The following is a 24,469-nucleotide window of genomic DNA, read 5'->3' as shown; positions in this document are numbered from 1 at the left end:
CCCAGCCTCCCCACCCCAGGCGCGGCCATAAGGCGCGCGAATTGGCCCCGCTCGGATACCTTTCTTTAACTTCCCATCCGGAAGAGAAATCTGAGTCGGGAGGTCTCGGGAGACGCGCCTAGATTGGCCCTCCTTGAACTGTGGCTCGTCTTCTAGACCTCACCGGGTGAGAAAGTAGACTGGGAAGAAGGAGACGGAGGCGGCTGGTACCAAATGCCACCCTGCAGGAGCCCCGGGGAAGGGTGAATCTTAGGGATGGGAGCGGGACGTGGCGCTCCCTTTCGGCCGGGCCAAGTGGTGCGCGTCCGCAGTTGGGTGGGAACAGAGGTCCCTGCAAAGACAGCAAGTGGGGAGTCCGTGTGTTGGAATCACTTTATGGCTTGGGACTAGTCCGCGGGACTTCCACCCATGGCTTCGCGTCCCCTGGCCAGTAGGGGCAGGTAGCGCACCAGGCCGTGGACCTGCAGAGTTTAGAGATGCAACAGAACCCCAGTTGGAAAGTTAGGCAGGAGAGGGTCTCCCTGGAGCCCAGGGGTTTCAACTGTGCCCCGGGAACAAAGACCTTCCCTGTGCTTGGAAGAGTAGAGGGCCTCTGGGGTAAATATTATATGGAGCTATGGTGGAAGGAGTCTCAGCTGGAAGGAAACAGTGCGGGCCTCGAGCCCCTTTCAGGCCAGAACTCTGCAGCTGGAGTTCTGTGTCATGAAGCCCTCTGTCATCTTTGAAAACATTGCATGACATCACACTGGGTAGACACTACTGAGTTTAATACAAGCTGGAAAAATTCATGTACAGCTCTCTGGTTCTAGAATATTATAAAACTGATTCGCCCCATGGAAAAAAATGTCCCGACTAAATTGATTGGGGGTGAGTGAGGGAGGGAGAAATAGGAGAATCAGGGTACAAAACAATGTCTGTAACGTACTTTGTAATAAAATCATATTTATTTCCCCAATACATGGCGTGTATATCTATAGATATGACTAGAAGAACAAAACTATACTGTGCTCTACGCTATTAGCACTGATTAGGAATGAATGGTGGGGTGGCAGGTAAGTTTTTCTCTTTATGTCTTTATATGGCATCTGAATTTGTGCAGTAAGGTTGGGTTATTTTTAAAATCTTCTAAATCACTTTGGTGGTGCTATTAAGGGAGGCAGTAAGGCCAGATGCTCTGTGGTTTACTCTTGACCACTGCAGACTGGAAATAAGAGGAGTGGATTTAATATGTAGTCTGTGAGTCTAATGCTCTTTTCCTTCTTCCAGGTTGAAAAGAGGCAATTTTAACAGTGTCAAAGCATGGTATGTGATTGTTTTGGTCTCTGACTGTCTAATCCATTATCCTTTCTAGTGTGAAATATTGCCCCTCCCCTAGTCTGATGGGTTTGGGTTATATTTTGTAACTTTCTTGGGCTGTCATAACTCACACTGGGGTGAGTGGGGATTGAGGGGGAAAATTTCTGCATTGAAACCTCTTTTAAAGATTTATTTATTTATGCATACAGAACTGGGGTACAGGCCAGAGGTGCAGGGGCGGTGAGAGGATTCACCAGAGACAGAGTGGGGAGCAGAACAGGCAGACCGAGGAAGTATACTGCTGAGGGGAGCCGCGGGGAGGTCTGCCATCCATGCTGTGTGGGTCACCTCCCGGGCGGGAATCGAACTCATACTGAAGTAGCTTTAGCTTCTTAGTGCTGTGCTTTAACCTGTTGCACCACCAGGGAGGGCCTGAAACTACTTTTTAGCTTTGGGTTTGATGAGTTTACTTTTTGCTATTTGTTGGGGTAATTTTATTAGCATATGTTCCACGCTGGGTGTGTGTGTTTTGTTATAAAAGAATCTTTAATGTGTTCTTTGGGTGTTCTCTCTGTAGTTTCCTGTGACTAATTTATTAAAAATCAAGGTAGGAGCAGGAAAAGTTCATTTAATGTTCATTTTCATTTTTGTTTAATGCTTAACATCTTAATTAATGTTTAATATCTTGCTATTTTTTGACAGTATAGGGTTTCTCTCTCAGATATGAGCAATGTAGCCCTCTCACATTTAATATTTATTTCAATCTTTTTTTTCTTCCTCAGTTTCTGCCAAGTTTCCATTTGAAGACAGACATTCTTCCGTAAGCATTGTCCCATTAAAATGTCCTTGCCTCTAACAGAGGAGCAGAAGAAAAAGATTGAAGAGAATCGACAAAAGGCTCTGGCCCGTCGAGCTGAGAAATTATTAGCAGAGCAGCATCAGAGCACAGCTTCGGGCTCCCCCATTGCTGCCAGAGCTTCTCAGACCAAGCAGGAACCGTCCCAGAATCTCCCCAGGGATCCTTTTAAGCCAGTGAGACATGGTATCATTCCCAAGCAACAGAACCCCAGTAGTTCATCTAATGGGGACCCAAGGCCTCATAATCCCCACCTCAGTGTGGCAGAGCAGGCAAAGAGGATATGGAAGAGGCAAGAAGAGGTGCCCACAGCCGGCCCAAGTCAAGTGACTCTCACTGCCATTTCCCCTCCCTTGGCACAAAGTCCTCCAGAGGTCTCTAGGCGACAGATCTTGGGTGACAAGTTAAGTCAAGGTCATCCTCGGGCTTCACACGAGACCAAGTTGACACACTTTGCTAACACAACTCCAGAGCCTCTGGCCAAAACCAAGATATCCCAGGAGACACCAGCTTCTTCCTGCAGTAAGCCATCCAGGGATTCAGAGACCAAGACAGCAACACCCTCCACCTCAGGCTGGAACATTTCCCACATCCACTGTGACTCGGAGAGTGGGACACCCAGGACAGAAGGAAGATCTCAAAAGGAGGGGAAATGCATAAGGAAGGGAGATCGTTTCCAGGTGTTGATCGGCTACAACGCAGAGCTCATTGCTGTGTTTAAGAGTCTGCCCAGCAGAAGTTATGGTAATGAATCTTTTGTCTTGTTCTTTCAAAAAAATTTTTTTCTATTTCTGGAATCTCTAATCTAACAGTTTGTCATAAATATGAAGAAGGTGCTTTGGCACATTCTGTCCATCCAGTAGTTAGAAAATTTTCCATTTTACTTCATGTTTTCTTTTGTAATAGCTGTTCCTTCAGACAGCTGCCAGGTTTGGGGCCTGCTACAGGGCCATATGGAGAATGGAGGAATGTTTACTGAGGCCAGGAGCTTTCTATAAAGCCCCTGCCAGTTTTCTTAAGCCTAACGCTTTTTTTGTGATAAGTAGATGTTAATTACTTCCATTTTAAAGGTGATGGAACATGCTCAGTAAGGTGAAGGAATGTGCTCAGGTTGGTTCATTTGGAAAGGCAGAACCACACACAGCTAACTCTGTAACACATGGAGTGCACACTCCTTTTCATGCCTCATGACCTGACTACCCTGGATTTCAACCTGTTTAGGTGAGGCCCAGAACATCCTTAAGCCTGACTTGAATTTTACTATGTAGATTTCAACCTGTTTCGATGAGGCCCAGAACACCCCTAAGCCTGACTTGAATTTCACTATGTAGAATGAAAGCACTATCATGATTTATATTTGCTCTTTGTTTTCACAGGGATTTGGAAATTGTAGGGGTTTGTTAGCTCTTTGGGGCTTAGCATTCCTTCATTCTTTTCTCAAACAAGCTTTAGTTGAGTGTCAAGATACATATTATCACTAATCACTAGCCTCATTGTGAGTAGACCAACCGCTTCTCTGTTTCATTTCAGATCCTGCTACCAAGATGTGGAACTTCAGCATGACTGACTACAGCACCCTGAGTAAGTAGGTGTGTTCTTGCCTTCTCGTCATCAGGAGGAACTAGTGTTGAAAAGTCCTATGGAGTGACATTCGTGGCATCTGGCTTGTGGTTGAGATGACTTTTAAGGCACCCCTCAGTGGCTTACACTGCCATATACTTTTTGAAAAGTATATGTTGGGCACAAGCTTCTCTGTACAGGTTTTCAGTAGCTTTTACTGACTATGACCTGTTTAGCTCTTCCGAGTCCCTACCGACACTCTGCACACTGGCCTGCTAGGTGCCGAGACTGCCTGGAGCCCCCCTGCGAGGTTCCTGATGGTGCACTCGTCCTTCTTTAATTTTCATTTTGCTTTGTGGTTGTTGTGTCTTCTCAGATTATGCTTTTCATCACAATAACATATGTAAACTGACTCAGTCTTTCTGACATTTTGCTTTAGGGAAAGCTCTGGATTTTGCTTTTCTATAAACCAGCCATATTTTCATCCTAGAGTGAATGTGCAAAGAGCAAAACTCTCCTTCAGATCTCCCTACTCAGTTAATCCTATTACCATTTTGATCTTGTTCCTATCAACCTTTTTCCTCTGCACTAGAATATACACATTTTACATAAGTCATGTATTTTTCACCTTGCTTCTTTTACTTAGTGTTCAATAGAAGCTTTTTTATTTTAGTGGTGAATGTTAACAATTAACACTGAAGGGGACAATTATTGGGCTACTTTGACCCCCAAAGTATTGGTTTTACCTTGCTAAACTTAATTCTGGTTTTTATATTTTTTTTCTAAAATTTCATACGTAAAAACTGTGAAATATCCCATTGTATGATTGTGTTATAAATTGCTTTAAATTGTTTTCTTTTGGTATCATTTTCATTTGGCCCCAGTTTTTCCACTACTCAAAGTTGAGACATTATGATCTCTTTCTAGAGTGTGTATGGCCACATAATTTTTCAGAAGGTTTTATTCCCAATTAGTAATGCAGGTGGGTTTTTTTTTTTAAGCCTGCAAGTTTGATAAATAAAAACTTGACTTTTTATTTCTCTGTTCATTTGTGAAGTGGTTTCTAGTCAATGTTTTCCAGTCAGTTTGCCCCTCTTGAACTGATTACTTCTCTGCTTATCTTTTGTGGTGTTGCTATTTATTTTTTAAGTATGCGTTCTCGCTGTACTTCATGCGAGCATCTTTGTTCAGTAGTTTTGTCTTTAGATTCAGTTTGTGTCTTCCACAGTTTAGCTTTATGTTGTCAGATCTGCTTACTCATGAAATGCTTCAGTGATACATAAAATCGGGTTCCAGAATATGCATTTGTGGCCTTCTGGGCCTAGTCTTCTTCCTTTGCTGTTCTGACAGTGGGCAGGTGGTGACCTGGAGAGGGGGAGGTACGTGGGCGTGTGTGTTGGCCTTGGTGGCTTCTCTCCCACAGCAGTGGGAATGAGTTGGTGGGTCACTCATTCTGCTGAGACCCCTTTTCCTTTTAGTTTCTCTGAGTTCTGGGTTTTTCAATTTGGAAACTTAAGCAGCAGAAGGATTCAGAGAGACTAAAATTCCCATAGCCCCGATGAAAGACCCTTGTAAGCCTTCCTGGTATACCCACACCTGTCCTCCCTACCCGCCATGGGAGTTCCTCCTGCCCCTGTGGCCTCCTGTGAGCGCCCCAACACCCAGGGGCCTTGAGAAAGTCCTCTGGGTTAGCATCCTTGTCCTTTCTTCTCCTTCCCTCCCTCCCTTTCCTTCCTCACAATGTAGGATTTCTCTCCTCAGGAGCAATCATAGTTTTCCCACCAAAAAAGTGCCCACAGTCCTTCACCTTCCACCACACTCTCCTTCTCCCCTATTCTCCACTTCCCCCCCTCCCCTCCTGGGTGTCTCAGGCCTGCTTTTGAGGGTCAGTCTTACAGTTCCTGTGTATCATAGGATATGGCTGTGGTACAATCCAAATGCCCCAGAACATATGAGTGAGCAAGAAAATAAGGCATAGACACACAATAGAAAACCACCCAGTGATCCAGAAAGACAGAGCCTTGCCATTTGTAGCAGTATGGATGGGGCCCGAAGGGATTGTGCTGAGTGAATTAGCCAGGAGGAGAACAGTAAATACTGGCGGTTGCACTGACATGTGGAACCCAGGGAAACCTCTGTCTCTATCTTCCTTGGCAGTGGAAGCGGCCCAGCGCCTCCGCACAGTCACACTGGAGCCTCTGGAAGAGGCCAGCAGTAGCAGAGCAGCTCAGTCCTGCCTGCCCCCTGCTGACTCCCTCAAGTTTGTCGAAGGGCGATGCCTGCTCATCTCCAGGACCCGCTTCGAGGCAGATATCAGCTATTCAGAAGACCTGATCACACTGTTTAAACAGATGGACTCCAGAAACTATGGTAAGGGGCCTCTGTCTTCCTGTCCAGGATATGTCAGAGCCGTGGTCTCGGGAGGTTTCAGATATGACTCTCTCCTGAGAGAGAGACGCGCTCTCCTGACGCGCTCCTCACTGTGGAAAACCGATGCCTAAACTGTTCAGAGAGGGAACACTTGGTGGCACTTATTTTGTCCTTCAAGGGCTGTCAAAGCGACAAGCCCCTGGTCTTCCCCAGACAGCTGGTCGGTGTCTTCCAGGCGGAAGCAGCTAAATTCCTGCAGGAGCCTTTTAAACCCCACCTGTTTTTATTTTGACCTTAGCCGGGCTGGAAAAGCAGCTGACTACATAAAAATAAATGCCATTTTATAGAGGAAGACTGTGGTTTTCAAGCTCTGCCTGCATCACAACCCCAGCAGGGCTCAGTGAGGGCCAGGTTGCTGGTCCACCTGGGAGTTAGCACTGATGCCCGTTTGCTGCCCAGAGGTACTGATTAGTTTGCTTGAGCTGGGGCCTGCCCTTTGGTGTTTCTGAAAATCGGGTAAGTTTAATAATCAGATACGACGGAAAATCGCTGGCCAGAGCAGAGGAGTTCTGCTTTATTTTTGTGATGTTTTTCAGAATCCACCCAGCCAGGAGAAGGGGCAGAGCCAGCTACAGAATTCCGAACACCTGGGTTTTATCTCAGCTCAGCCATGTCATTTTACAAAATGATGTAGCTTTTATGAATTAGTATTTTCCAGTTCTTACCATTTTAGTCTTTTCCTTAGACAAGTAGGAAGTAAGCCGTTAAGGTCTTGTCTGTGAGACATGTTCCACCCATCGTGGAAAAAGCTCATGTAGAATTACATGTTCTGTGAGTGCTTTGCCAAGTGCTTTGCCTGCAGGAGGAGGTGATGCTGACTCTGACACTTGTCCTTGAGGGGGCAGAGTTTTGCCTGGTGATCAGCAGGGCTTAGGGGAGACGTGTCAGGCTCAGCCTGAACCCTGGGATGAGCTGCTCCCGTGGGACCTAGGTTTTTGGCTTCTCAGCGACCTAAGATGTTTGACTCATGTTTGGGATCCCTTCAAAGGGCAATGTAGGGCTCCTGTGTCTCCTGAACGCACACTCCTGATGCAGTTTGCTCTTTGGGGAATGTCAATAGTTGAAACACTAAAGTTGCACACCCAGTCCGCCCACCCGGACCCCAAAAAACCATGCTTGGATTGTTTTCGCCACAGCTCGATTTGTGGGCTTTTACATTGCTGCTCTGGCTCTGCCAGGCTCCATCTGTGGCCAGGAAGTGTCACCGGCGCTCGGCCCACAGCGAGAGGGTCTGTCTGCTTTCGACCTTTCTATGAGAACCCTGCTTTGCCACCTGGCTTCTTCCTGAAGTGCACACCTGGTCCCCGGTGCTCTTTCCCCAACCACCTCGCTTTCTCCCTGATGAGATAGGGAGAATTTGCTTTTATTGCTCAGAAAGCATTTGGGTTGAACCTTTCTTGATTCCCTCAGAAGGTGGAGTGGTAGGAAAACTCGGTAACTAGCCAGTGCTGGGTAGGGAGCCGCTGCCCCTCTTCATTCACGCTGGCAGGGTGTGCTCCCCTGCCAGCAGGCGGGGGGCAACAGTAGAAAGATTTGTAGTTACTTTTGTGTGTTCTCATTGTTTGCCAACACACTTTTATGAGCACTAGATATTTAAATGTCTTGTAATCTTCACAAGTACCTGAGGCAGGGGCTGTCGTTGCCTCATTTTCAGAGGTGGGACTGAGCCACAGAGCAGTTGCATAACTTGCCCAAAATGGCACAGCCAGAAAGCGGCTGAACTCATATTTGTGTGCCTGTTGTTTGGCCGCTCTGAACTCTGAGGAAATGTGTGGGGCAAATACTTTCTGGATTTCTGTGTCACAGTGCCATGCACGAGACCAGCCTTGTCAGCCCAGATGCTAGAAGTTTCTGAGACCAGGGAGTGAGGGTGATGGCGTAGCAGGAAGGCTGGGGTCTTATCTACTGATTTGTTTCTTCTTACAGATATGAAGACCAGGAAGTGGAACTTTCTCTTGGAAGAACACAATAAACTGAGTAAGATACACATCTTGCTTATTTTATATCATAATCTGCCCTAAATTAGGCATGTTTTAAAAGACTTCCCCTGCTGTGGTAACTTTCCAGGCTGGTGCAGGAAACAAGTAAAGGTGAGGGTGTTTTCTGGCACCATGGCCACACCTGCTGAGATGCAGCTTGACGACAGCTTCTGATTCTGTCAGGGTGAGGCAGGGCCTGTAAGTTCCCGAGGTCTATGAAACTGCTTCATTTTGATAAAAGTGCATGGACTTTGGGAGTCAGAAGTGAGCAGTGTTTGCTTAACTGAAATGGAAGCTGCTAAGAAGAGGCGCCTGATTTGGTTCTGAGACCAGATGGCTGATGAAGGTAGGGGGGTCTGTGGTTGTGGGCTGAGTTTCTGCCAGGTGCTGAAACCTAGGGCAAGTGGCTTCAGTATTTTCAAGACTGATCAAGGGATGGGATGTGTGTACAAGAAGGAGACGCCAGTTCTGGCTCATCATTTCCTCTGTGTCCTGCTGTAGTGGGGCAGTCCGTTCTGAGATGCCTGAGAAAAGGCGGCGTGGTCAGCTCTAAGCCTGCCAGCCGAGAAGGCCAGTTGACCATGCACCTCCCAGCTGTCATGGCCCTTCAGTGGGCAGCACTGGCACACCTTACCTTTGTCCTTCGTGGCCCCTGAGCCCCTAGCCAATGGGAGGATTGCCTGTCACTAGCGTGTAGGCCAGGAGAGACATGGGAAGCTCAAGTCCTGGACCATCTCCCCACCCTGCCCATCTGCAGGCTGGGGCTGTAAGGGGGAGGGGGAAGCTGGGTTTCTGTCCTCTGTCTCCTTACGTGACATCAGGTAGGCAGTTCAATATTCTGGAACCCCTTTGTCCCTTCAGTGAAAATAGTGACCCTATAATCCATATCTGCCCTGCTGGTAGAAGTTAAAGGAGAAGAGCCTTTGAGACCTTCAGAAAGACCTGGTGCAGACCACAAGGTTTTCCCTCCCCTGCTTCTGCTTCTTGAGACTGGCCAGAGCTGGATTTTTAATGAGGGATAGGAGTGAATTTTCCTCTGTCACCTCTTTGTTTTTCAACTACAGAAAGACATGTAAGTGAGCCTTAAAGGGTGTGACTTGGGGGGATGACCAAAAGCAGGGTACAGTATTGGCAGGTAAATGTCATGTTGACAACCATGCCTTGCACCTCTCAGCATTAGTAATGCTTTCAAATCTCTGGGAACCACAGACTCCTTAAGATAGCTGAAGAAAACATGGATTATTTACCCTGGCAAATGTACATAATGGCTACCCATAAAATTTTAGTAATTCCATGGGTCTTGAATTAAGAATAATTCTTAACTCAATTCTAAATTAACTTAATTCTTAGCCTAACTCTAGACTTAGAACCTGGACTGCTATTGTCACACTCTCTCATCGTTCGTGTGTTGCAGAAGATCAGACTGATTCTCCTCATCTCATAGATTGAAATCCCAGCTTGGACCCAGAGAAAGGAAACAATACTTATGAGCAGCATTGCAGGAACACAGTAAAAATCAGTGTCATAGAAAGACTAAAGTTGCTGTGTCACCTTGAGTTTGGAACATGACCAAACTCAAGGAGCAAGGTACAGAACTGCAGGACAGTGCTGTCCCCGACATAGTTCTGGTTCTGTCACTAACAGCCCATCAACCTGGGGTATCTGCACTTCCTTCCCCACCCCTAGTCTTCTTCCTCATGTATGAAATTAGTTTATTGACCCCGAGCTATGAACATGTGCATGAGACTAATTGAGAAATGGCAGTGCATCCTCCATGAGGATGAGGTGACAGTTATCTTCTCCAGATAAGGCAAATCGAAGTTTTCCTCCTTTTTCTTCTCTAATTGACTCAAGGCCTTCTGCCACAGTAAAGTTGGCATGAGGCCTTTTGTTTTCCTTTGACTGTCCCAGTCCAGAAGGGCTCTGCATCCCCCTCAGCGATCTGGCCTTGTTAGCTGCTTTGAAAACATTAGCCTCTCTCTGCCGGTTGGCTCACTAGAGCTATTTTACAGAACTGACTTCGAAATGACTCATGAAGCCAGCCAGCACATTCCTGCCATCCCCCAACACAGGGAGAAGACAACAGTGACAGTCCTTGACAGCGAATGGGGACTTTCTTAGAAACACACCCAGTTGGCTGAACTAGCAGCATAGGATTTTAGAGTCAGTGGTTGGTAGGCAACAGAGCAGGCTTGGTTTTTCTCTCTTGAACAGCTGAAAGAATATAATGCTTATAGAGCACACTTCACACCAGCTGGATCATCGGTCCTTTCTTAGCGTTTCGTCAGCTGTTGGAGTTTTGAGGATTGCCAGGATTGAAACAAAAATGGTTTCTGAAATCACACGGTGTGCTCCGTCTCCTGAAGTGTGTAGAAATCAGCATGCTCAGATTTAATGTGGAGGCATAAAATGTATGTTTAGCCAAATGGACAGTCTCTTTTATATTAAAGCCATCGGCCTCACCTAATTCCCAATCGTGGTGACATTTCATGCAAACTGTTTCCAGGAATATCTGGCACATAGAGGAGGACAGGAGCCACTCAGCTCTCCATAGTTCCGTCAAGATGTGCACCAGTGCTGATTGTGGTTTGGAGCACCGCGTGAGGGCAGAAAACATGGGCCATGTGGAGTGGAGAGCAAACAACCTCGGACCAGTAATTTCCAGTAGAAATGAAACATACCAAGTTTCCTTGCTTGGTTCCCTTTACTGGATTCCCGAGGACAGCCAGCCCCCGGGTGGATGACTAAGGGGTCACCCAAGGTGTCCCGACAAGGGGAGGGGTACAGAGCACTTGAAGCTCTATAAACGGTGGTGGCTTTCAGAGGATCCTGCTAAAAAGGCAGGCGGTCTTGGCAGTGCACCCCAGGACAGTGGCTGCGTAATAGTTGTGCAGAGGGGGCTCTAGGTCTGTCGTCTTCAGTTTTTTTTTTTATTTTTAACTTATCTTCGCCCCTGAATTTTACATTTTATTTGAATCTCTGGCTTATTATTCTTTCTATTTCTCTGTAGAACACCCTTTTTCTCACAATTTTAAAATGATAGGATACTGAAGTCTTTTCAAAATGACTCAGAATGCAAAATCAATGAAAGTTATTTGCTTTCATTTCTGTGTTGATTCCAAGTAGTTAGATTTTCCCATTTGAACAAATGCCTGACTGTAACTTCTGACTAACTCCATAAGGGAAGTTCCCCTTCCAGTATGTGGGAGCCTAGAAGCCGCACACTGGGAAGGAAAGCAGTGACCCCTAAGTAGAAGCTGTAATTGAACGGTCATTCTTAGTCCTGGTTGAGACTCTAAGCAGGAGTCGGTAAACATTTCCTTGTAAAAGGCCAGACAGTAAGTCTTTTAGGCAGTGGCCATGCGGAGGCCCAGCCACTCCACCCCACTGTGGTAGAATGACAGCAGCCACAGGCAATCCCTAAGCAGGCCGACGTGGCCGTCTTACAGTACAGCTTTATTTGTAAAAACAGGCTGACTCGGCCCTGGGCCTTAGCTTGCCAGCTTCTGCTCTGGGTTCAGTGGGGGCTATCAGGTTACCTCCACCTGGATTTTCTAGATGCTTTGCCACTGGGTCACCACTGGAAATTTCATGTCTAGAGGTGAGCTCAGGATTCCCTTCTGGAAAGGGCCCAAGGTGAGCCAGCCCATGTGCACTGGATCACTGGGAGCCTTTGCGTGGACTCTGCCCTTGGCTGGAACTGGGGTCTATAAGTAGCACAGTCATCCTTCTACCCATGCTGGAAGCTCTGGACAGCTTGTCCATACCGGGCCTCCTTGCTGGTTGACAGCAAGTAACTTAGACTTCTCGACTTCACCAGCATTAAAACCAAAAGAAACATAAAGGAGATGGAAAAAGATATTTATTTTAAGTCTTGCTTTTTTTCTTTGCTGATTTTCAAAAATATGGCTCCTTAAATGGGAATGGGAATATGAAGATACTTTTTAATTCAGTTTAAAAATATGTCAGTTGCAAAAACACTAAAATCGGTGCCACATTGCTGATTGCCCACTTATTTGTCCAAATTAAGGAATAAAGAGGCAAAGCTAATTCTCTGGGTTGACGTACTTTGCCTAGATGCCTCTAGCAGCCACCAGCTTTCTCTCCAGTTACTTTTTTAAGAAGATGGCAGCGCTTTCCAGCCACAGAACTTTTGTTTTTCCAAGGCTTGCTTTGCCCAGACCTCTCGGGCACTGACAGTCCAGTTCACACGCCTTGTTCTTTCCAGTTGAACGCGCACGCTGCCTCCCACAAGTTAAACTGGCCCCTCTGCCCAAGACACTGGTCCAGGCCTTTGCTTCTCAGCTGGAGAAGACGACACTCACAACAGACATCCCCGAGGCTGACCTGTCTGAAGTGGACCCCAAGCTGGTGTCTAGCCTACTGCCCTTCCAGAGAGCTGGCGTCAAGTAAGTTCTGGCTCTTCCCTCTCTTACTGAGGTTTCGCCACCTAACCACTACTGGCTGGGTTCAGATGGTCCCGCCTTTACTGGCAAAAATGATCAACCAGTTTAGTAAAGCAGCAGAACACAACATCAACACACACAAATCAGTAGATTTCCTATATGCAAAGAGTATATCCAAAGAAGAAAACTGTCCCCTTTATAATAGAAACAAAAAATCAAATACCTGGGAATAAACCTAACAAGAGAGGTAAAGGACCTATGCAAAGAAAATTATAAAACGTTGTTAACAGATAGCTGCTCCCTCCTTTCAGAGTGTTCATCTTTCACAGTCATCTAGAATGATCTAGACATTAGGCAGCCAGCTGTGCTGTTACCTAACAAAGCCCAGTTGTAACCAGTGATGGAAAATTCCCTAAGTTAATCAGGACTTTGTTGCAGGTGAGCAGAAACCCAGGGCAGACTAGGTGAAGAGTTTTCTTGGTACATGGAATAGAAAACCCAGGGTCTCGGACCATCTCAGCAGGATTTGGTCCCTCCGACAGCTCTCCTAGGTCACTTTGTTCCCAGCCAGTGGTCCTCAGTGGCAGCGAGGTGCCGCGGCCACCAGCTCTCACCCACCGACTCAGCAGCCAGTGGACGCGCCTCTTGCCTAGTGAGTCTGGGACACCCGAATCTGGGACCAGCACAGGCCAGGCACTGTGAGGTCTTGTTGGCCAGTCCCCTGGAAGAGGGTCAGCCAGCAGACAGCACCTACCCCGCCTAAGTTACTTGAGCTGCCTGTGCGGTGCTGGCTTTCGGGTGGCAGTCAGGTGCTCTTAACTGTGGGAAGTCAGGAGATAGTCCAGTTCCCCCTTTTCCAGCTTGGTAGAAGTGAAAGGACACGTTTGAACTTACCTTTTAGTAAAAATCTGGGAGTTTGAGGAGAAGGAAGAGGACAGTCCATCCAGAAACAACAGCTAGATGTGTTTTCAGGCGGTGGTGTGGAAGAGGGGCCTGTGCAAAGAAGGAGCCAAGTCACGACGGGACTGACGGCCGCCTGCCCGTCCGTGCTCGCCTCCCTCCTCGCCCGCTGGGCGCTGCGAGGGACCCTTGTTGGAACTGACCACAGCTTCCTCCACCTAAGGACCACCTAGGTCTTTCCCTACCTTTCCGTCTCACATTTCCCCTATTTTGACTCTATTGTTCTCATTATCCTGTCCCCTCTGGGTAGCAGGTCTCTGGCTGGCGGAGCACTGCTGGCCAGCCCAGACCACGCAGAGCGGGCAGCTGTGCGGTGACGGCAGATGGCCGCTGGCCCTGTGTGTGCTCCTCCGCTTACCCTGTCTGCTGTCAGTTTTGCCATAGCAAAAAGAGGCCGGCTGCTGCTTGCTGACGACATGGGCCTGGGGAAGACCATCCAGGCCATCTGCATAGCGGCGTTTTACCGGAAGGAGTGGCCGCTGCTGGTGGTGGTGCCGTCCTCCGTGCGCTTCACCTGGGAGCAGGTAGGTTCTCTGCCTTGTAACTTTATTAAGGGGTCTCAAGTTAGAGCAATCAGGACACTGTCGGGGACAGGGCCTGGGAAGCTTTAAAGAGCCTGTCTGGAGGCAGGACGAGAGATGAGGCGGCCTGCCTCATCTAAGGGCTTTCTGAGTGAGAATCGGGTTTCACTTGGTGGGGGAAGACAGCCTCAAGGAGTCAGCAAGCTCAGACTTGGCTCAGAGGGCAGGCAGACACACCTCCTGTGAATATCACCTGTTGTACGTGTGTTTAGGTTTCAAAATATTTTTACTCCTTTATTGCCATTAATTCCAGAAGAGCCCTATGCGGTAGACACGATATGTTAATGCATCTACAAAAGAGAAAACAGTCTAGCACGACGAAGCGCCAGGGCCGTGGTGCAGGCCTGACCAGAGGCTCCTGACGCTGCAGCTCGGGGCGCTCACCTGCAGCAGGCAGCGTGGGCAGGACGGCCACTGTCCGCCAGGCTCCTGTGCTAAGCAGCCTGACGTGAGCACTGTGTGGTCATCAGCGTGGCCTTTGTCACCCGTACTCTGGGTGTCAGCGTGATTCTCTGAGTGAAGGAAACGCTCAGTGAAGAAAGAAGCCCAAGTTCTTCATCGGCCACTTTCCCGGCTTCATGCCGCTCCCGGCCAGTGCTGCCTTCCTCACGCCTCGCCGCCTTCCCGAGGGCAGAGAGGAGGCAGCTCTGCCTGGAGACAGCCTGCCTGGTGCCCACGAGTGCCTTTGCAGTATGTCCAGACAATGCCTGCATTCCTGTCATGTGGTCTCTAGGCCACTGATGCCTCGAGAAACTGTCATTCAGGCACATTTTTGTTTTGTATGTGAAATTCCCTCACACATTCTGTGCAAGGGTCAGATGACCCTATGGTTATAAGCAGTTTTGCCACTGGACACTGCCGGTGTCTGAAAGCTGGCCCTGGCGCCTGGGAGCACCCAGCACTGGTCTCTGGCAGGGGGCACCTGTTAGCCTCCCGTTGGCTCCGGGTCCTGGCTTCGGCCAGGAATGGCAAGATTCCCAAGGAATCTTGGGAAGCAGGTGGTTTTGTGGAAAATACAGACATAAATATTGTCATTGTCATCTTGGTGTACCGGGCTCTGCTAAAAATGCCCCTTAATAGGAGTCCGTCTGTCCCTGCGGAAGCTGGCCATCTGGTTGGAGACCACAGACATCACATGTGGCAGCAAGCGAGTACCGTCTCACAGCTGCACAGTGGCCGTGCATGGGCTGGGGCAGCTCGGCTGCAGCGCCGGGCCCGGCTCGGTGGCGGCAGCACTGGTGCTTCTCCGCGTTGAGGCGCGTGATGTGGCGGGGCGCAGCCGGCAGCTGCTCGGTCACGTCGTCGTTCTGCTGTGTTCTCTGCTGTCACCCCCAGGCCTTCCTCCGGTGGCTGCCGTCCTTGGGCCCAGACTGCATCAACGTGGTGGTGACGGGGAAGGACCGCCTGAGAGCTGGCTTGGTTAACATCGTCAGTTTTGACCTTTTGAGCAAGTTGGAGAAACAGCTACAAACTCCCTTTAAAGTTGTCATTATTGTAAGTGACTTGGCAAAGTCTTTGAGTGTGGCAGCTTCCTCCTTCAAAACTCTAAGACCTTTCATGCCTGGCACATCTCGTGGTGTCTCTCTGGGCTTCTAGGGGAACAGAAGTCCCTGTCTTTATTTTTGTGGGGAACCGACATGTTGTTCCTCTCATATAGCGGTTGTCATCCCAGGCTACTAAATATTAAACTTGCCTGTGGAACTTTTGGAAAATGTGATTAACGGGCTTGGGGGTTTCTAGCCCGTCGCCCCCTGGGGAGGTGCTGGCTGGCACCTGCTCTTGGGAACTCCACCCAGGCGGCGGGGTACCAGCCTCCTGTGCTTGCTCTGGCCTGAATTGCTGGGGCGTACAGGTAAGGCTGCTTGTACGCTTCCTGCCTGCCTGTGGAAGGAGGAGACACGCCAGCCCTGCACAAAAAGCGCTTCTTACCCTCGGTGCTCTGGAGCAGGGCTTCGCTGGAGTCCAGTTTCCCACGTGACGGCACATCTTTCAGCCGTCGCCTTTCCTCTGTCTCCTCACAGACTTAGACGTAGAGAGTCCACCGTGTGCCGGTGCTCAGTACAGCCACGTGATTCTCAAAGAAAACTCAGAATCAGAGGGCTCCTGCCCAATCTGTCCAGTTCCCACCCCAGCCCGGTCACCACCAACCTGAGGTGCAAAGCATGAGACGGACGATTTCCAGTGGAAGTTTATCTGCCTTTGTTTCCTTTTGGTTAAAAGAGAAATCCAGTTTCTCCAAATGATCTGAAAGGACTTGTGCTTTATTCAGATGTGTGAATTTCAAAAGCCAGTGGTAGCTTCATCTTCTTAAAAATAGAGTTCTCTGTTGACAGTGGCTTCCACATCTTGGTGCTCAAAACTGGAGTCATCTTATTTTGTTCTTTTTTTAGTATTTATTTAGGCATGCAGAGAGAACTGGGTATGGGCCAGAGGTGCAGAGGCTAGGAGAGGATTCACCAGAGACAGAGTGGGGAGCAGAACAGGCCGACTGACAAAGCACACTGCTGAGGGGAGAAATGGCGAGACAGGAGAGGTCTGCTGTGCCATGTGGGTCAGCTCCCTGGCCGGGGATCAAACTTGCGTTGAAGTGGCTGCTGCCAGCCTCGTAGTGGTATGGTCTTACGGGCTGTGCCGCCAGCGAGGGCCTGGAGTCATCTTATTTTGAAGGAGAGGAAGGAAAGATTTTCCCCTGTGCTGGGCTGTGTGGTGGTGCGGGAGGCCTATTCTTCTGGATGTGCGTGTACAGGTTCATTCCCAGCTCGGCAGCCCCACAGTGCTGTGCATGGAGGAGGGAGGAGAGTGCCAGCCTCAAACTGTTGTCCAGTAGGCTGACACATCCCCACAGATCAGAGGACACTGCAGGACCTTCCTAGCTGGTGAACCACAGATTGCGGGAGCTCTCAGAAAGGGGTTAGGGTCCTGACCTCAAGGCTCTATTGTTTTGTATGTGAGAACCATACTGTGTGCTTAGTATGAACCAACTTAAATGTTTATACTTTTCCAAAGCCCTCTAGGTATTGAGTTTTGAGGGGGTGTCACTTCTGGTTTGGCACAAGTGTAGTATGAACAACCTCAGCATACATGTGAGATGTAAATATTAAAAAAGCTCCTCAGGCAGTGATGCAGCGATGTGTGGGGAGAACTCTGTCATCCAGTCTCAGGTTCTTGACATATAAACACTGTTCATCCCAGGGGCCCTAAGGCCACTGTGAGCCCCCCGAGCAGCCGGCAGCCAGAGAGGTTTGTCTGCCGTGCGCAGGCAGGAAGCTGGCGAGGGGGAGCAGCACCGATTGAAAGGGGGTCACATCTGGCGCCAGAACTCATGCGTCTCTGTTTGTGGCTCCACACTTACTTAACCTTCCATACGGTCTTTGGCAAGCCGCTTAGCACTGGTGTGGGTCCTTCGGCTAAGAGCCCTGTCCTCCTCTGACTTCACAGAAATGTGTGGAGGACGAAAGGGATGGCTCTCGAGCGTCACACTCAGAAGAGACTTCACTTAGACTCCGTCCCACGTGGCCAGCTGCACGAGCGGTGCGTTTCTGCACTTCGGCTCGTTGTCCGTTTTGCTCCATTCCCGCCCACATACCGTGTACTGGCTGCTGTTGCTCTCCGTGAACCCCCTTTTCATTTTGTGGGCATGTGGGCACATTGCCAGACAGCAGTGTGAGTGTTAACATCCAGGCTTTAGGGAATAGCTGGTGTCTCAGCATTTGGGGGTTCATCTCACACTTCCCTCCCTCCTGTTTTTTAGGTCCATCAAAGCTGAAATGGAGCAGGGGGTCTCTCACAGATCACGTTCAAGGCCAGAGCCAGGTCTCCTGGTCTCCCTGTCATAGGAGGGCTGACACCGCTGAGTGCCTAAATGGCAGGACTGTTCGAAGGGCGTTACCGGAAGGATGTGTTAGTTGCTTGTTTGGCTTTGTGAAATACCATGAGTTTTTGTTCACTGATGCACAGAGTGCAGAATGTGGTGCTTTCCAACCCCATGTTCTCACCATGACGGGTGGTGCCTTAAGGACAGGAGTCACATCTCCGGAGCTTCTAAGATCCGTGGTACTTTGTCGCTCCCACCGCAGTGAGAGCACTTAGAACACTGGCTGAGTAGCCGCCCTTCCTGCACTGAGCCCCGGGGGTAGGGGCTGGGCCCAGCGAATTCCCCAGGCCGGGCATAGGTTGTCTTCAGCACACGCTGCTTTAGCCTGCACACGTGAGGTGTGTCTTGTAAAGCAGCAACGCAGTTTGCCGAGTGCGGCCTGTGAGTGGGCAGGGCTGAAGTCAGTCAGCACAGAGAGATGAAGCACCGTGCCAGAATGTGGCAGAGAAGATACCTCAGAACTTGGGTCCTTTGGCAAGTCCATGCCATCTCCTTGAAGAAGAGAGACCTAAGGGAGTCTCCCTGGTGGCAAATGGGTTAAAGCGCAGCACTGTGAAGCTGTCCACAGCCACTGCAGCACGAGTTTGATCCCCAACCAGAGAGGTGACCCAGATGGCGCAGCAGACCTCTCCTGACCCGCCTGCTGCTCCCTTCAGCAGTGTGTTTCAGTAGATCCACCTGTTCTGCTCCCCACTCTGTCTCTAGTGAATCCTCTCACCCCCTGCATGTCTGGCCTCTGCCCCAGTTCTTGTATGCATGAATAAATGAAAATGAATCTTTAAAAAAACTGAAAGAGCCAAGGGTGCCACCCTGGGGCACCCTGTGCCAGTCAGGCTTCATGTGAGCTCTGCCTGCACTCAGGACTTGGTCTTGTTCACCTGCGTGACTGCTTCCTTCCAGGATGAATCTCACTTCCTCAAAAACAGTAAGACTGCCCGCTGTCGAGCTGCTCTGCCCCTGCTCAAGGTGAGTCCTGCTGAGTCCAGTCAGCATCACCTTCCTGAGGTGTTTGCTCAACCGACGTGGACCCTCATGTGTCAGTGCCGGCTGGGGGGTGTGGACGTGACCCCACCGACCTCAGGCCTCTCTCCTGAGCACTTTGGTGCCAGTTTACGTTTCTTCCCAGCTCCCTCTAAGGAATGAAATAGCTGTCTGTGCTCTCAAAGATGAAGCCCCATTGAAGGTCACAGGTCTGGCGGAGCTGCACTCTGGACCCTCTGCTGCTCCTCCGGACGAGGCACAGGGGCGCCTCCTGCAGCGTGTCCTCCAGACAGCTCACACTGCCCGTCTGAGGCAGTTCAGGGGCAGGGCTCTCCTGGCGCTGGGAGCCAACGGAGTCGAGTTACGTAGCTTAGAACCAGGCAGTGGGTGTCAGCAAGAAGCACTGGTAAAGCTGACATGTGCTGATGTTCTGGCTTCTGGCCCAGCAGCCCTCTCCTGCCTCTCCGCTGCTCCCCTCAGCAGTGTGTTTCAGTAGATCTGCCTGCTCTGCTCCCCTAAGCCTGTTTCATCAATGGGAGGGTCCAGCCTTCCCCACAGTCCTCTCTGTGGTGGTCTCACCTTCTGCCTGAGCGCTTGGACTCGGGTGGGCAGCAGAGCGGGCGTGTGTGCAGCGATCTCAAGGCTTTTTCCGGAAGAGCCCTGATGCAGCCTCGAGTCCAGCCCTCCCGCTCAGTGTCTGCTGTGTGTCCTGGCCCCGTCCATCCCTGACTGTCCATCACCTTTTTATAGTGGCCTATTTGCCAGTGTTGGGAAAGTTAGAAAAGTAGCTTTTTCCCTCATGACAAGGGAGAAATCTCTTCCAGATGACTTTGGACTTTGGGTTGTGTGTACTAGTGGACCTTTAAAGATCTGTGTTTATCTTGTGCTCCATCAAAGCAGTCTTCACAATTGCAGCTTGCATCACTTAAAAGAAGCATTAGGTTATATTAAATTAGAGAAAACAAATATGCTCAATGTTAGTGTAATTCACTGGCATTTGAAAATTAATTTTATCAATTTCCTGCAAACACCACACAACTGTCTATTCATTTCAAGTTTGGGTGGTTTTTGTTTTGTTTTAGGAATAACAAGTAATATGTCTTCTAAAGCAGGATAATGTCATACGCTTCAAATTTAAAAATAAATACCCTTTACTTAGAAAGCTTGATCCTCTGCTCATATTACCTATAAATATTTATAGGTCGAGAGCCATTTATAGGCACACTTAAATGAAAAGCTTTTCCCAGGGTGATGAGCCTTCTTTTAGGAGGCTTTGGTATATTTTCTTTTGAAAACTGTTAGTAGTTCTTGATACTGTGGTTCCAGTATTACAGCTATAACTAAAATTAGATCTGTACCCCTGATGTTTAGAATAAAAAAAAAAAAAACCCTGCATGATAGATAAATTATAGCTTTAAAGGTGTAATATAACGCTTCCTAGCAACTATCTCGCCAATGCACTCCCAGCCTGGGCAGGCAACTCTGGACTACCTGAGAGGTGTTTCTAAGCCAGGCTTTTAACAACAGCATTTCCATCCTTAATGTCTTGGGTCTGTTTCAGAGTAACACGTTTAGAACAAATCTTTTATCTGTTGTCAGTATATTCTGCTTTGCGTTTGGTCTAGAACTTGGATGAACTAACATCGTAAAGTAGGACCCACCTTCACGTTTGTGACGGTGTCTGTGAGCCGCTCTCTTCCGTCAAGTTGACTTCACACGGTGCCCGCGTGTGGGCAGCTCTGAGTGAGGGCGAGGGCTTCTGTCTTCCTCTGTTCACTGAACCTTTTACCTCTGCTGTACCTCACCTCAGTCAGTTCCCCACCTTGGCCTGACTGATGTTTTGCGCTGGGGATGCTGTCGGCGGGGCTGTCCCACGCGCCGTGGGCTGTTGGCGGCCTCCCGGCCTCTCTGCACCGCATGCCGTGGCGCCCCGCTGAGACAACTGAAGGAGTCTCAGAGATTGCCATATTTTCCCTGAGGAGCAAATCACCCCCTCCCATCGCTTGAGAGCCACAGGTCTAGGTACTGTAAGGAAATGAATCTAAATACTTTTGGAATGCAGCGGAGGTGAGACAAGGTGAAATGCGCCTGTGGAAAGGCATGGAAGGTCTCCTTAAATCTGTTGAGTTCTCCACTAGCTTTTGCATCTCTTAGAACTGTAGTGTGAATTCTAATGTTGTAAGATATTTTCAGCAGATGTGCATGATGAGGCTTGCTTATGTCATCTAGACTGTAGAATACCCGGGCCAGATCGTGTCCAGAAAATGTGGTATGAGCCCCTGGTCGCGAGTCCGCAACAATGTTTGCCACTGACCTTAACTGTAAAGGCTCTGATGACTTCTGAGCTATCAGTCCTCCCACATCCTTGCTGCTGATATCTGGGCTGAGGTGTGTGGTGGATTTCACTTTCTGTGTGGTGGCACCTGTCCGCCTGTGTTCTGTTCTAAATATCACGGGATATTTATGCTACCTGTAGCATAAACTTCATAGAATGTTGGGAGTAACCCTTGGTACACAGTGGCACTGAACTTCGGGGAGCATGACTTCTTCCCCAGCTTGGCGTTGTGGTGAGATGCATTACAGCCCAGCAAAGTAATTCTGGAAAGTAAGTTTTTGGTGCCACTGAAAAAACAGTAGGGGTGACAGTAGAAAGTGATGAGGAGCTCGCAGACTGTTCTTGTGTGAACTTACAACAGCCCCAGCTCTTCACAGACAGCTTTTGACTCCTTGAAATTCTACGTGTAGGTAATCGATGTTGACCGACTGCGCCCGACTGACGACCATAAGCCTGGATGCCAGCTTGGCCTGCTCTCTCCTAGTCTGCGTGGCTCTGCCTAGGACCCACGGGGAAACGAAACCTGTCTTTGAGGGCCCAGTGGTGTCTGCTTATGTCAGTCAGATTATTTCTCTCCAACACCACATAGAGCACCTCCTCTTCTATTGTTCCATGGTGGAATTTTCAGGTGCCACATTCTTAGGAATTAGCTGTGGAGTGACATCTGCGATTTCATGTTGATTTATATCATTTTATGCATTTCTACTTTTGTAGATTGAAAGTTCTTGGAGGTGGAGGGGGATATAAATCATGTGCATCTGGGCACCATTAAAGGCCTTGTGGATGACAGTAATGGCAAGAGAGTGTGTTTGGGCTGAGCAGGCTGAACAATCCAGAACAGATGAGATGCCATTGTCACTTCTTTTCAAAGCTGGCGTTCTTTTCCATAATGCTGCCTCTGCCTTTCAACACCCACAATCCTCCATTTTCAATGTTTCTATCACCCACCAATCTGAGCAATGTCTGGGAGAACTGAATCAGCCCTGCCTGCTCTTGTTAATATCTGACAGGGAGCCATTGGGTTAACTTCATCGCCTGGGCTATGAGCTTTTGGCCCTGGTAGCAGTGGAGATGCTGGGAATAGGTTTTTCTTATTGAGAAGAGTTTTGTTTTTCTGTTTTCATTGAAATGATCTCCATCCAAGGCAAGTGATGCTGCAGATGTCATTCAAGAAACTCATTGTTATTATAATGAGCCTGCATTAAACTGTGCAGGAAATTAGAAGACTGGGGTAATTGAACTGTGGAAATTATGGTGGAGAAATTCATAGCTCTCCTGTTGTAATGGAACTAGGCATGGTGGTTGCTGAGAGGGCAGAGGTGCATCTTGAGAATTGTGCGTATTGTCTCTTTATACAGAATCATTTTTCTCCCCTCTGGTGCACCTTTATTTATTTATTTTTATGAAGCAGTGCATCCATTTGAGAACCTAATTTCCTCCTGTAGGTAATTTACTCTCAGCAACTGCCTTAGACAACTGTCATTAGCTCAAGGTTACAGTGGTTAACAAGCTGATTCTGGACGCAGTAGGGTCCCTCCCCAGAGCTGAAATGAAATTTGCCTCCAGGAATTGCGGCCATCCCATGTTCTAACACAGCAGGAGGTGTCTCCTTTTTATCCTTACCCTCTTCCCATCTTACAGTTAGATGTTGGCTATTTGGGTCTGGTCTTGGGTCAGGTGCATGTTGGCTTAGTCAGGAGCTTGGAGTTTCTCTCATTGTCACTGGGCCAGTGACACTGAGCAGCCTGCTGCAGACCCACGTTGAATTGAGAGTGAGTGGATCTGGGGCCCATTTTTTAAAGCCTCATGAACTGCAAAATGAGCTGCGGTCTTTGAGCAGCTAGGTGGGTGACAGATTTTTCTCTCCTTGAAAGAAAAACAAAGGTTTATTATCCCCAGCAGTCCCTGGCACTTCCTTCTGCAAGCAGGTGAGGTCTGGTCTTGGTGCTATTATGTGTGAGTAACATGGGTTCAACTTGGATGTCGGAAATCCATTCTGGAAGGAGTCAGGCTTCCCCCAGGTCCCCGGATTCCACTTCCTCTTCTGCTGCTGGATTTTTAGCATTTGCTCTGCGTTCCCCAGCATAATCAGCTTCTTTCTGTATCCAGCACACAGCGGCCATTTCTAGATTACTCACTTTGTGCCGTGCACTGTGTTACAGAAAATAAAGGTCAACACAGCCACGTCCTTGGTCTCAAATGACTTGTGGCATAGAGATAGATACTGTGCCCACCCTGCTAGTACAGATGTGGGCGGAGAGTGCTGCGAAGGTAGCTGGAAGGGCTGAAGCCAAGGAGGCGGCATCCATGTGCCACGTCGGTCGTACACGAGGCTCTCTGGGCCACATGCTTGCTTCTCTGGTTGTCACAGAGCCCCCAGGCTGGGCTAGTCGTTCGTGTGTTTGGAATCTAGGTCTCCCTGGGCTCTGGGATGAGCACCCTTGAGAGCTGCCAGGAGATCAAAGGGGATGTGCAGTCCTAGGGCATCGGGACCTGACCCCTGGGGTGTTTGGGATAGTCCCTGTGTGCTCCTGTGTGTGTTTTCAGCAGCTTGGCTATTGGTTTTCTAGGTTGCCAAGAGGGTGATCTTATTGTCGGGCACACCAGCTATGTCCCGGCCTTCAGAGCTCTACACACAGATCGTTGCGGTCAAGCCGACCTTCTTCCCTCAGTTTCATGCCTTCGGACTTCGCTACTGTGATGCCAAGAAGGTAGTTATTCTCTCCCCTTCCCTGATCCCCTCCTCCCCCCAATCTTGCTCCCTGTTTCTCAGCCCTGATATTACCAGAGACACCCTGGCCGGAGAGCTGACCAAGATTTTCCCTCTGCTTGGCCCCTAACTGACCTTGGTGTGCGCTTAACGATGAGAAAAAACAGTGCCTCCTTGTTCTGCCACTTGGGCACTTGGGGTCCAGGTTGGTGTTTCCACTGAGGGATCTGCAGGTGCATGGAGCTCCTGAGGGCCAGCACCTGTTCCAAGGGGAGGATGCTAGGTGAGTCCAAGGCCCTTGGCAGAGGGAAGAAAGTAGATGAGGCAGATGAAGGTTGCGTAGTGTGGGGGCGACATGCAGAAGAGGATCCTTAAAGTAAGTGATAAGAATACTGTGTGAGGGCCCTCCCTGCTGGCGCGGCGGATTAAAGCACAGCACCAAGAGGCTAAAGCCACTTCCGCATGAGTTCAAGCCCCACCCCAGAGGTGAACCACATGGCG

At 49.0% G+C, this 24,469-nt stretch overlaps 1 protein-coding gene across 1 annotated transcript in view; it reads left to right on the top strand.

Moving 5' to 3' along the window:
* Positions 1 to 1,271: 1,271 nt before the first annotated feature.
* Positions 1,272 to 24,469, top strand: part of SMARCAL1 (SWI/SNF related, matrix associated, actin dependent regulator of chromatin, subfamily a-like 1) — a gene marked incomplete at its 5' end in the record, with an annotated part of 41,223 nt that continues 18,025 nt past the window's right edge. Inside the window, 11 exon segments of the mRNA XM_012725270.1 lie at positions 1,272 to 1,302; positions 2,079 to 2,162; positions 2,165 to 2,896; positions 3,683 to 3,733; positions 5,870 to 6,082; positions 8,069 to 8,119; positions 12,350 to 12,530; positions 13,861 to 14,011; positions 15,404 to 15,562; positions 18,843 to 18,908; positions 23,829 to 23,969. Of these exon segments, the coding sequence (XP_012580724.1) occupies positions 1,272 to 1,302; positions 2,079 to 2,162; positions 2,165 to 2,896; positions 3,683 to 3,733; positions 5,870 to 6,082; positions 8,069 to 8,119; positions 12,350 to 12,530; positions 13,861 to 14,011; positions 15,404 to 15,562; positions 18,843 to 18,908; positions 23,829 to 23,969 (1,860 nt within the window).

Source organism: Condylura cristata, unplaced genomic scaffold (genome assembly GCF_000260355.1).
Source record: "Condylura cristata isolate star-nosed mole 26May11 unplaced genomic scaffold, ConCri1.0 scaffold00002, whole genome shotgun sequence".
Lineage (NCBI taxonomy): Eukaryota > Metazoa > Chordata > Mammalia > Eulipotyphla > Talpidae > Condylura > Condylura cristata.
Note: the sequence above shows the minus strand (reverse complement) of the source record. Positions and strands in the feature narration are given on the sequence as shown.